The sequence below is a fragment of the Calliphora vicina genome, chromosome 1 (genome assembly GCF_958450345.1).
Source record: "Calliphora vicina chromosome 1, idCalVici1.1, whole genome shotgun sequence".
NCBI lineage: Eukaryota > Metazoa > Arthropoda > Insecta > Diptera > Calliphoridae > Calliphora > Calliphora vicina.
Window position 1 is genome coordinate 146,468,498 of NC_088780.1, and position 13,978 is coordinate 146,482,475.

General features: G+C 32.0%; 2 protein-coding genes across 2 annotated transcripts in view; one reads left to right on the forward strand and one right to left on the reverse strand.

The window, feature by feature from the left end:
- LOC135958706 (uncharacterized) overlaps nucleotides 1–13,010 on the reverse strand; it is a 103,607-nt gene extending 90,597 nt beyond the window's left edge. Inside the window, exon 1 of the mRNA XM_065509601.1 lies at nucleotides 11,600–13,010. Coding sequence (XP_065365673.1) covers nucleotides 11,600–12,926 — 1,327 coding nt within the window. The 5' untranslated portion in view covers nucleotides 12,927–13,010. The remainder of the gene's footprint in view (nucleotides 1–11,599) is intronic.
- Nepl21 (Neprilysin-like 21) lies at nucleotides 3,588–5,851 on the forward strand. Its single transcript, XM_065516078.1, has one exon. The coding sequence runs from the start codon at nucleotides 3,663–3,665 to the stop codon at nucleotides 5,748–5,750; it is 2,088 nt and encodes a 695-aa protein (XP_065372150.1). The 5' UTR covers nucleotides 3,588–3,662; the 3' UTR covers nucleotides 5,751–5,851.
- Nucleotides 13,011–13,978: the final 968 nt, after the last annotated feature.

Consider the following 13,978-nt stretch of genomic DNA (forward strand, 5'->3'; position numbering starts at 1 on the left):
ACGATTTATTTCTGAATTAATAAATAAATTCGTACCTTTGCTTCCAACTAATGACAAAATGTAACAAGTGTTGAAAAACTTTTTAAGCTCACTGTATATGAAATATGCTTCTATCTACATGGAGGAGAGCAATTGAAGTAAAGAGTACAAGTATTAATAAGTACATACAAACGAGTAATTGACAACTAAGTATCTAACTGCTCTGTATGAGTACATAGAGACAGACTTATGAATGAAAGAACTTATTTGTATGATTTGTCGGTCGGTCGACCGACCGATTATTTATTTGTTTTTATTGTTCATTAGCAGGTTTATTTTTGGAACATGTTTGCTTTATCTATGTATGTATGCTTTATTAGTGATCTATAGTGTATGATGATGATCTTGTCTTAGGTTTAACAAGTTAATTTGTGTTCGTTTATCTATCTGTCGCTCAATTTGTTTGCAATTATTATTAGACTCTTAGCATGCAAACATTTAAAGTGTTATTCAAATATTTAGTTTTAATAATTTCTCGGCATTGATTTAAATTGCAACTAAGAAAGTTTTTGTGAGAATTTCATAAGCTTTTGCTTAAATCCTATTAATCATAAACTATTTAAGTAGAAAGAGATTTAAAAAAAAAGATTTTTTTTTAGCAAGAACTATTTACTACTTTATTATATGTATTTGTGTACAATTGTTGTGTACTTAGTCATCATACATTTTGTTTTTTTTTTGTTGTTATAATGTAAAAAAAATTACAATCATTTTCCATTGTATTTTTCTCTTTTCTTTATTGTACATATTTATTTTTATCCCATAAAAACTTTTGGTTTATGAATTCGCACGTGCTTAAAGTTTTTTGTTTGTTGCTGCTGCTTGTTGTCGTTTGTGTGTAAAAGTTTGAACAATAGTTGCATATTAAATGCATAAATATTCACTTAATTTTAAATTAAATGTGTGTGTGAATTTAAACGAAAATTTACAAGTAATTTTACAGTAATTTAAACGTATGTAACTATAATTAAAAACTAAAAAAAAAAATATTTTAAATGTGAAAATGTTTGCTAATTCAGTTACCAACTGAATATAACATTAAAATATATATTTTTACTTGTAGTCTTTGAATTTTCATAATATTTTTTCCTCGCACACTCTATGGAGCTTTCTGTTGATTTCAGTTTTCAATTCCACAAAATTACAAAAACTTGAGATTTTATTTCGCTTTTGAAAACTCTAAAAAAAACCAAACAATGTAACTTTAAATGACTATATCTCTAGAAATTCCTTAGGGATATAAATGATTTAAACAATAAAAAATGTGAATATATCCTAAGCTATGAGAGATAATTGATAACTACGATGTTTTTTATAGTGTTTCGAAAATGTTGAATTTTGTACCAACAAAGCGTCATATGCGGGAAGTTTTGCTTTATTTCTTTAATTTGAAAAAAGTGTCACTGAAGCACACCGATTGCTCTACAAAGCTTATGGTGAATCGGTTTCAACGTGCAAGAGGTTTGTGCGGTTCAGAAGTGGTGATTTTGACACGGAAGACAAAGATTGCCCAGGCCAGCCAAAAAAGTTTGAAGACCATGAACTGGAGGCATTACTCCCTGAAGAATATTGTAAAACTCAACAAGAGCTTGTAAAATAATTGAGAGCTAGTCAAGCTGCAATTTCAAAACGTTTGCAAGCAGCAGTATTCATCCAAAAGGAACTTAGTCCGACCAGTACATCCATTTTGATAAAATAATTTTTTTCATTTGAAAAATGACAGCCAATTCAACAGATGTAGCATCAACAATATGACTGGTATCAATGAACTGTCAAAGTTCGGAAATCCCTATTGGAAATTTTGTATATTTCAATAAACTCAATCATAGAGAAACATAGAGCGGAACTTGAAAAAAACTCAAACAAAAAAATTACTCAAAAATTACTTGTTTTTGTTATAACATAGTTTTTTCCACTAATACATTCTCACCACCTAGGTTTCTGACAACTGAGTTAGGTCTTTGACAGGAGAGTTTCCGCTCTATGTCTATTCTCTATGAACTCAATTATTGAAATCAAAAATTAGTATTTTTATAATTTAAACAAGTATGAAAGTAGGGTCGGTCAAGCCCGAACATGTAATACCCTACACTAAAAAATGAGCAAAAATATTTTTCTTTTAAAATTTCAATAATTTATTTTCGTGAATGATTTTCGGAGGAGGGCCTTATATGGTAGCTCTGACTAATTATGGACAAATCGCCATGAATTTGGGTGGTGTGATTTATGTCTATATGAAAGTTATTTGTGTTGGATTTCATGTGTATACAAACATTTTTAAGAAATTTAGAGAGCTATGACTAATTGTGGACCGATCATCATAAAATTAGGTGACATGAATTCCCTGTATGTATATAGAACTTATTTGGAGTGAAATTTGTGTAGCTACCTATATAAATTTAACATTTATGATCGATAAAGTCCAATTTCGTGAGGACATTTGCATGGGGGCTAGGTGAGAAAAACGTCCATGGGCTGAATCAAATGTATGTACCAAAATTTATCGAAATATCTTCAAAATTGCTACCTGTATTTTGCGCACAAGGACGAACATCGTAATTCTGAGTCGATCGGTGGGATTAAGGTGAGTGTTGGGACAATATTTTTGCACGTTACAAACATCTGCTCAAATCCCCACTATGGTATAGAGCCAAGTATAAATTGAAAGACTGGGATAACCGCAGTATTTATGTCGTGGGATCGATTCGAGTCTAGTCATTCGGTTCTGCCAATAGCTTCAACAAGTTTGAAGAAAACTGCTAGTCTTTGAAGAGCATGGACGGAAACATAAACTGTATTAACAAAACTAACAATATACCGAAAAAACACTTTAACACAACTGTTCCGATTTAGGAATAAACTTAAACTTGAGCTGCAGTCATTGCACTATTGTGAAGTTATGTACAAATTTGACCCATATGTGAATCAACCGGAGTTCCTAAATTAGTTCCCATACAAATTGAAATCGTTAATTTTGTCAATGGCTAAATATCTTCAATCACAACACGCTCAGTGCTCTTCAAATCTCAGCTACAAATGACTAAATGAAACATTCAATGGTCAACACCTACGGCTACAACTCTCTCAAGTAACTAAACAATTTTCTTCAAAATTTCTTTCAAAACAAGTACAATAATAAAAGTATTGTGTATTTGGAGAGTAAATACCACTTTCACTATTCAACATTACAAAATTGTAACCAGCATTGCCAACTTTACAGCTACATTAATTAGCAACAACAACCAAATGCTATTTATTCATCGATTACTAAATACTGTTGAGCACTTAAAGTCTAAGTAATTTTTTTGAATTTCTCTTCCACAGTATTTAACGACTCTTTCAGTTAAATTTGAAATCTTTGAGAGTTTTTGCGATAACCTCTATAACCCAGTTTTGGAGGTTTATGAACAACAGCAACAACAATACAAAAAAAAAAGAAAATAATATACAATATAAAATAATAAGAAAAAAACAAACAAAACAATTTATAAACAATAGCTAACAATGCAAAATTTCCAACATTTATACAAAACAGTTTGTAATTAAATCTCAAATAGAACAGTTGCGTTTTGTTTTCTTAAATAAATTAAGTTTAATTAACAGTGAATTAAGCTAAAGTGAAAATGACAATTTTCAAAATATTTCAAATAATAATCTTATCTTTTGTTGGCGCGTCATTGATAAATGGAACGCCCGTCCCTATTAACCAGACTAATCCAATGCATATTGAGCAAATTCGCTACGCCAAGGTAGCAGAAATGCACAATTATATAAATACGTCTGCAGATCCATGTGAGAATTTCTATGATTTCGCCTGTGGCAATTGGCAAAAAATTAATCCAGCCAACTCTCAAGAGCACATAACGACGGGTTTCTTTGAAACCATGATAAAGGCGTTGGATCGTAAAATCGCGATAATGCTTAGAAAAGCAGAGGAGTGGGACAATGACATTGATAAGAAAGTGAAGAATTTTTATGAGTCATGCACTCGCCTGGGAGTATTAAAAAATATGTACAAATCGAAAATTGAAGAAATTGCATCAGAATTTGGTCAAGTGCCCGCTTTGACTGGAGATCAGTGGCAAGAAGATGAATTTGATTGGATAGAGGTTATAGGTAAAATAGCCTACAAATACGGCAGTTCCATCATATTGGGCTATGACATTATGGGCGATTTTCGTAACAATTCAGTGAATAGAATATATGTGGGTCATCCCGATTTTCCTTTGGAATCAAAGTCCATGTATGTTAATGATGAGAATGCTGTTTATCGCCGTAGCTATCAGAATCATATATCGGGTGATTTGCAGCTATTTTGGGGCTTGAACAAGGAAAAGTCTGATGTGGTGGCCAAGCAAATTTTAGAAGTAGAAGTTGCTTTAGCCAGTGGCATAGCAGATGAAAAAATGGGTCTACAACTGGACGAATTGACCAGCTTAACCACTTTATCTGAGCTACAAACGAAATATAAATCCCAATTGGATTTTGTTAAATTATTAAATATCTCCCTGGGAACCCTACCATCTCTAACAGATCCTCTATACGAAATGTTCTCCGAGTATCAGTTGAATCTCATACAAATAATAGAAGACACCCCCAAAGAACATCTGGCCAATTATATTTACTACACCCTGCTCAAAGAGTTCATGTTGCGCATGCCCAAAAGGAAGGACGAATTGGAGTCAAAATGTATTTCAACCACCAAGAAATATTTTGCCAAAAATCTCGATAACATGGTCTATCGCAAATACAATACAAATCAAACTGAACAGGATGTCAAACTTATGTGGGATGAGATAAAGTTTAACTTTAAAAATTTACTGCAGTCCCAACAACTGGACTGGATTAGTGAGAAGACACGTAAATATGCCGAAGAAAAATTGGAGGCCATGAAACTGGAAATCAATTCTTATGCAAATGAGAATTTCACCGAAGAATTTGGTGAATTGGTAATGAATAAACATGACTATATAGAAAATCTTAAGAATATTTTAATGTTAAATGCTAAAAATGGACGAAAAGCCTTATATGAACCTCCTAAACCTTTGGAAGCAGGTGAATTACTGTCCTATACCCCGGCCAATATTATAGTCGAAAATCGCATTAAAGTTCCCGTGTCACTGCTGCAACCCTATTATCTATGGTCTACATTCTATCCACATGCTCTGAAATTCGGCACCTTGGGCACCCTGATATCACATGAACTAATCCATGGTTTCGATGACACCGGTCGAACATTCGATAAGGCAGGCAACAACATTGAATGGTGGGATGACAAATCAACGGAAGCCTTTAATGAGCGCAGCAAATGTTTTGTCAATCAATATAAACAATACATCTACGGTGGTAAACCTTTGCCCGAAATGGCCTCACAATCGGAAAATATTGCCGACAATGGTGGTTTGCACTTGGCCTACGAAGCCTATTTGTATTGGCACGAACATGCCGTGCGCAACAATCAACCCATGTTGTACGAAACTCTGCCACGCCTCAATTACACCAGCAAACAATTATTTTTCATTAGTTACGCTCAGCTTTGGTGCAGTGATGCTCATCCCGCTGTCCGCAGTCTACAGACAGCCATCGATTCCCATGTACCTGGTAAATTTAGAGTTATAGGACCGTTATCGAATTTCAAAGAATTCTCAAAAGAATTCAATTGTCCAAGTGGCAGTGGCATGAATCCCGTTGATAAATGTTTTATATATTAGGAAAAATTATTAATGTATATTTGTATTGTTGATCGATTTTAAAAGTGTTAATTGATTTATTTTTATAATTAATTTTTTATAAATAAATTTATTTAAAAATATTGCCAGTCTTTTTTTAATATTTAAATTTTTTAAATTTTTATTTATGCTATGCTGCACCAAAAATATTCGGGGGTTCTCATATAGCAATTATGTTTTATTGGAGTCCATAGAGTTCGGAAATACTTATAGTTGTTCTTGATCGCTTCTTTTAGTACTTTTTTATTAGTATATTTCGTAATATTTTGTTTTTTATTAAGTTGTAACCATATTCTTAAAGTTACAACTTCAAAAAATCATAAGTATGATGTTTTGAAATTGATTTCTAAATTGTTTCTATTATTTATAATATATGTATGTACAAGTTTTAACTTTCAAACAGAAGAGACTTTTTCAAAATCGGTTGGAAAATGGCTGTGTTATGAGTTTAGTTAAAAAAAACACACATTTTTTTAAAAAATAATGTTCATATTCTTCTTTTTTCCAAAAAAAAAATAAATTCTTTGTGCTTTAATTCTCAAAGCACGTAAGTAAATAAAAAATCAATTAAAAAATTATTGAACTACGTTAATTTTTGTTATAACATGTTTTGCGACTTTTTCGGTTTTTTTATACAAATAATTGCGTGTTCTTTTCTTTAAAAAAAAACAAATAAGAATGTTATATTCGGCTGTGCCGAATTTTGTATACCCACCATTAATATATTTTTCTGATATAGGGTTATATGTGTAATAGGGTCAATTATGGACCAACCCTCACAAAAGTTTGTAGAAAGATTTGTGTTCATATAAAACCTGTTTATGTCCAATTTCATCACAATATTAATTATTACGAAACAATTATGAATGTTCAAGTAAGTTTCTGATGGGGACCTTATATAAGGACTAGGGACAAATGTTGCCCAATTTTCGACATACAGTGCACTCGCGATAATATAAACTAATTAAAACCAGGTCAGTTCACTTTTGCAAGATTGTTCATATTTGTGAATGGCATCTAATTCCTAAAATGATTAAGCAGAATTAGAATATAGCCACTACCCCATTGATTTAGATTTAAACTCTGTGTAGATAGATAAAATATGTTAAAAAAACAAAAATAAGCTGTTCATATTTTAAAAGGCTTTAAATTAGTTCACTAAGTTCATATTTTAGAGTACCCTATGGAAGTATAAAGTGTTCATATTTTGGGGCGTTCATATTATCGCAAGTGCACTGTACTTTGAGAGTACAGTAAAATTTCAGAGTACTTAGAACTAATTTGTGCAATATTTTATCAGGATTGCCGCATAACCAACATATTTATGGCCGCTCAAACAGTATTCCGTGAGGACATTTGTATGGGGGCTAAGTGAAATCATGAACTGAAATTGCCCATTTTCAATATCAAACAAACCTTACCAACAAAGAGTTTTGAGTGTATCGTGTTTTCAACAGACGGACGGACATAGCTAGATCATCTCAGAATATTATGAGGACCCAGAATATACATATCGGACATGATCAACAAGAGGGTATTAAATCAAAATTTTAAAATTTTCAGTAGGGGATAAAAACTGTTTGTGGTTATATTTTAAGAGAATTTGATAATCTGAATACATCATTGTATATAAATTCCATTTAAAAAAATAATTACTTTGTTTTTCTTTTAAATTCTTCCAATTATTGCAAAAGAAATCTATTTTTGAGTTAATACCATTTTTCTGACAAAATGTAAAAAAATTTATTATTAAAAGGGTCACATTTCGAATTAAAATCATAAAATAAAACCAATTTTATCAACAAAACAGTATCAACTGAAAATACAACCAAATATAAATAAAAAACTTTGATTATTTTTAACTTGAATAAACCCTCAACTCAAAATAATATCTTTTTTATGAAAATATATGATGCATTTCTATTTCAACTTTTGTATTAACTTGAAATAATACCCTTTTGTTGTATAAAAGTAGTCACTATATTATCATGAAAATGGTCTCAAGTGTTGTTTTCGAGATGAAAGAGTAATCGGAATACGTTGAAATTTTTACAGTAGATAGATATCGATGTTGTTAGTTGATTTCTTGAAAAAAGTGAAATTTAAAAAATTTTGAGTTAATACCCTCTTGTTGATCAAGTGCGATATATACTTTTGTGGGTATGTGATGAATATTTCGATGTGTTACAAACAGAATGACATGATCCCCATCTCTTTGATGGTGGGTATAAAAATCAATTAATGAATTACGCTAATTTTTGTGATAACATGTTTTGCGTTTAAAAAAAAACAACAAAAAATAAGAGTATTATTAGGTTCTGCCGAATATTGTATATCCACCATCAATAAAATATTTTTCTGATAAAACTTATTTATGTCCAATTTCATCACGATATTAATTAAACTGTTATACACTCAATGCAAACATATATTTTTTGGACCCTCAAATTTAAACATTCTTAACTCAGTCATTATTTAACCTTCTTCTTTGTAAACAACAATAGTCTTTGCATATATCTCGGAAATTTGAGGGTGTATTGGAACTTTTGAAACCGGTTTTGTAATACACTCAGCTAGACCTACAACCTGCACTAGGTCATTCGCCAAGTTTTTGAAAAAATATTTTTTTTGTACCACAATTTTCCTTGTACTTTCAGAGTACTTAGAACTAAAGTGTGCAAAATTTTATCAGTAGAAGACTTCGGTGTTAAAAATGAATAAAGAACACGGTATGAGGACACCTAAACTCTCTACTATATTCGTACAAAAAAAAAATTCGGTAGAGACTCGATTAGTTCAGGAGTCATAAGGAAAAACGTTATTACAAGTGCGCTTTTTCATATAAAAATTTAAGCAAATAGAAAACAGAACACATTCGAACCAATTTAAATTTATATAGTAAAACACAGATGCTTAAATTTTTATATGAAAAAAACGTACTTTTAATAACGTTTTTCCTTATAACTCCTGAACTAATCGAGGAGTATTTTGGAAGTCGACATATCACTTTCGTAACTAGATAATTTTTCATATGTTTCTTGTTCGATAGTTCATAAATTGGAGTTCGTAGATAAATTGGAAATATAATTTGTAATTAAAATTTGTGTTTATTTTTTGTTTAAGGCCTTACAAACCTCCTTAAAGTTCTTATAAATAGCCCTGTGAAATATATTTCTGGAATTCGAAGACTTTTTAATAATTGGATAATTTAAAAATATGATTTCTCAATTTTCAGCCTAATACGAGCCCTTCACTAATAACACTGTGCTAGTAGAAAAAACTGTCAAGCGGGTGGTGCTAACCTTTTTTTTAGGTTTGCTCGTATTTTCGAGATATACCTTTATTTCGAAAATGGAGGAGGTTGCATTACATATATTCGCGTAACTCAGAAACGGTTTAGTTTATTGTAAAAAATTTAAAAAACGAAATTCCGTTTAACATGTTTTTAACCATCGCAGGTGTTTTAGAAATATAATTTTTTTTTTGTCAAAAAAAATAATTTTTTAGAAAAATTTCGAAATTTTTGGTTTTCAAAACGTCGTTAAAAATGGGAAAATTCATATACATACATACATATGCTCGTAATTTTTTTCACACATATAGAAAACGAAGTTCCAAACAAAACAAGCTCTAAATGATTAAAATCTGTTTACAACTTTACAATTTTATATACAAAAGATCAAGCAAATATCGCCTAATAAAATTTTAAAATTTTTTCCCACATTTTTACAAAACGTCTTCTATAAATTTTTTAATTCTTAAAAATTATATACATTTTTGAAACGAAGACAGTGTTTAAAAAGCTACGATATCTAACAAATATTTAACTGTTGCTACAACTACTGCTTCAAAAAAGTGTATGTAGCGGTAGCGGTAGCAGTAGCATTTGTCTTTTTTCGTTATCTTGTTTTTTTAAAACTACTGCTACCTTCAGAATATAAAACTCTTAACAGAGCAGTAGCAATAAAACATGAATTGTAAATGGAGTAGTAGCATAAAAATACAAATCATTGCTACTGCTCTATATCGAGTTTTAATTTTTAAGGTAGCAGTAAAGTAGCAGTTGATGCAGCAGTTAAGGTAGCAATAAAAGTAGTCAATAATGAAAATCTTCAGTCATAACACCAAAATTGACAGAATTAAACACTGTGTGTTGTTTTTGTTTTGAGAGAGTTTGAAAGAATTCGTCTCAGATGTTCGTGTTGCTAACAGAAAGATCGTGTTTTCTGTGTGTATAACAAAAAAGCCGAACTTTTGTTTACAACACGACCAACATACACAAATATACATTCACAACAACAACACATATAATTTTTTCGCTGAAGATTTTTATTTTTGACTTATTTTATTGCTACCTCATCTGCTACTTAGCTGCTACTTCAACTGCTACTTAACTGCTACTTCTTCTACTACCTCAACTACTACTTCTATTACTACTAAATTTTAAAAGTAGCAGAATTAATAAAAAACTAATGACTGCTACATCAAAACTTTTTCTTTTTTAAGGTAGCAATAGAAAATAAATTACTCTGCTACTTTTAAATTTTTCTTTTATTAGTACTACTACAACTACTGCTACCAAAGGTAGCAGTAGTAGTAGTAATTATTGACTCCGAGTTTTTATTAATTTTTTAACTAGACTACTTGTGTTTTTTCGTTGCTACTGCTACTTGTAGTCTAGTTTTTTAAACACTGAACGAAGACACAATTTCTTATACGGTGATATATAACATATATATGTATCTTATCTTTTCCACTAGTCAAATTTATGGATTCAAAATCAACAACAAACAGAAAATTTACAGAATCTTGCCCAAGGCGAATTCATACAAGGTGGTGTCAATTCTACAAAAACTTAATATATTGTAGATAATTCAATAGTGAGGGCTTTACTTATTTATGTAAACAATAAATATAGATATTTAGATATTTAAATATAAAAACAAGCTATGACAGTTGTTAGAACCAAAAAGCGAAACAAAAAATTATCAGCTGTTTGACTGACTCCACCTTGTATAAATTCGCCTTGATCTTGCCGTTTTGTAAAAAAGGCACTGCATTGCAAACTAATGCAGTATTAAACATAGAAAACAGTGTATCTTATCTTTTGTGAATAAAATTAAAAGTTGTGGACAGATTTTAATCATTTATTGCTTGTTTTATTTGGAACTTCGTTTTCTATATGTGTGAAATTTTTCTAAAAAAAGATTTTTTTTTGCCAAAAAAAAATTATATTTCTAAAACGACTGCGAAGATTAAAAAGGTGTTAACGTTACTTAAAGTTCATTTTATTGCGGAATTTCAGGTTTTTCAGTCTATTCAAGAAAGTAAACGGTTTTTGAATTACGCGAATATATGTTGTGCAACCTCATCCATTTTCGAAATAACGGTTTATCTCGAAAATACGAGCTAACCTAAAAAAACGGTTAGCACCATTGAATTCAGCGTACCGGAATTAGTTTAACCCATTGGGTGTCCTTCTTGACAGAAAAAAAGTGTCAATTTCGAGAACAGTGTAATTTTTGTAGTCAGTGCGTTACTCCTGCGTCGAAATTGTTGTAATTTATTTCGGTCATTATCTTCAACATCTAATTCTTTACTTATCATCAATTCTTCAATATCACCTGCACAAAAGTCATATAATTTAAGACATGGTAATCCGACTGCTGTCCGCTTGGATCCTCCCATGTTTTTCCTTTATACAAGTTTCGGTATTCGGTCAAAAATATTGTTATTAATCCGATTTTTGGCCTAATCCGAAATCGAATATAAATCCTAGAGATTTATATGCAATACAGGTTAGCTAAAATATATGTATATTCTTCACTTACCATGTGTTAAAATGTTAATAGTTTCGTTGTGCCAATAAAACAAACTTAACAGGCAGCCCTTGAATGTTTGCAATGGACGGTAACCCTTAAGAACATATGGATTGAATTGCAAATATTGTGGCATATCTTGCCACTGCAACAGTTCGGCTTCGACTAAACCGGAAATTGACATATCTTTAATTTTTGACTCCGGTGACGTTGGTGAAGGCGATGCGGACGAAGAGGAGCACGATGCCGATGAGGATGGCGGCGACGATGAGGATGATGACGAAGATGGTGTAGATAATAAGGCAGGTGTTGTTGTAGCAGATGCAGGTGTAGCAGATGTTGTAGATGCGGAAGATGAAGAGTTGGAGGATGACGACGATGGTGATGGTGTGGTTGTGGATGAAGATGCCGCAGCAGCGGGTGTAGTAATTGACAACGAGGTAGTGGATGAAGACATTGGTAATGAACTAGAAGACAATTCCTTTTTAATTATTGTTGTTATTGTTGAGGAAGTGTTTTCGAATGGAAGCATTTGATTTGTTAATAATTGCTTATTATTACATTCCCTAAATTGTTTGCACTCTTCGGCAGCTGCAACATCAATTTTAGCTACAGGTTTCTTAGCATTTTCCTCTCTGCCCCCACTATCTTCAGTTGCAATTGTGGCTGCCTGAATAACATGCTTTCGATTTGGTATATTGTCTTCATGTGTGTCTTCATCTCCGGCTCGATCCTCAGGTTCCTGGCCTTTGAAGATATTGCCATTACGCTTGAGTACTGGCGTAGCGATCACAGACGATGTCGTTGATGTAGAATTCGATGCAGTTTTTGATGACGATGATTCCGATGAGGTATTTGTTTTGTACGTATCCTGAAGGGGCGTGGGAATGAAGATCGTGGGCATAATACTGCCGTCAGCAGTAGCTACCAATTTTAATGGTTCGCCTTTAAGTTTTCTGCCCTTGGAGGGCGATGCATGGGTTGAGGATGATGGCGTTACGGACATACATTCCACATTACTGCCCGTGTATTCGGCTGCATCTATAAGATGTGATAAACCATTTTTGGTAGCAGTGATGGCACTGCTTGGAGTGCCATTATTGGTGTTTGTTGTATTAACACGGTGTCTTAAAATATTTGTGTTTTCCGTTTCCGGTGTTGGATGCATTAGAGAGTGCGGTTGGTGGTGAGGGTGGTGTTGCTGCTGCGGCTGCTGTTGGTGGTGTTGTGTCATCGTACCATTTGGGTTATTATCATGTTCGGTTGTTGTGGTAGTGATGGTGGTGCTGATTGTTGTTGTATTGCTGCTGCTGCCATTGCAATCGACAGCAGTTTGCATGTTTTATCACGTTTCTTTGTGTTCTTTTTCACTCTAAATATTCGTAGTGCAAAACAAGGCAACAATTGGGATTAATTTTTAAATTTGTTTATAGATAACGGAAGCTTCGTCAGTTTATAGCTGAAATAAAATGAAATTAAATTTATGTTGTTGTTAGTTAGATAATATTTTAAAAATATACATAGGTACACAAATAAATGTGTTTGATTTCGATATCCGTATTTTTTATTTGCCAATATATATATATATTTAAATGTTTTAGTTGTTATATAATGTGTCTATGCTGAGGTTTTAGCAATGTCACGTTTTAAATATTTAAACATCTAATTACCTATTTGCTGTATTTATTTAATGTGTTTGATTGTAAATAAGGAGTGAGATCGAAAAATTCTTAACATACATATATGTTTATAAAAAAGAAACCACTAAACTTACAGCTTTAATTTTTTTTTTATTTGATTGAAATTATTATTACAATTTACAAAAAAAATTATTTTTATAGTTTTAATCACTAGTGATGAAATTTTGAACCTTTTTCGGAAACCCTTCCATTAACGTTTTTATAGTGCTTTCTGTCACTTTGCTCGAACATGTAGTCCATCTCCGTTTAAAATCTACCACACTTTTGGACACCTTTTTTGTACTCTTCAATTCTCTTTTAACAAGAGCCCAATATCTCTCCACTGGCCTTAGCTCCGGGCAGTTTGGAGGATTTGCCTCTCTTGGTACAAATACCACATTATTGTTCTTGTACCACTCAAGGGCTTGTTTGCCATAGTGACAGGATGCCAAGTCAGGCCAAAAATAAGTGGACACATTATGAAGTCTTATGAATGGAAGCAGCCTTTTTTGTAAACATTCCTTGATGTAAATTTCGGTATTTATAGAGCCCGTTGTAACAAATGAGTGGCTTCTTTTGCCGCAACTGCATATTGCTTGCCATACCAAGAACTTTCTGGGAAATTTTGTCTGCTTTTGGGTCCTAAACTTTTCTTCAACATTCCCTCGAGCATCAGCAACATAAAATTTTTGACCTGGAAGTTGCGAAAAAT

Coding starts and splice junctions, on each gene's coding strand:
- Nepl21 (XM_065516078.1), top strand. CDS start 3,663: ATGACAATTTTCAAAATATTTCAAATAATAATCTTATCTTTTGTTGGC.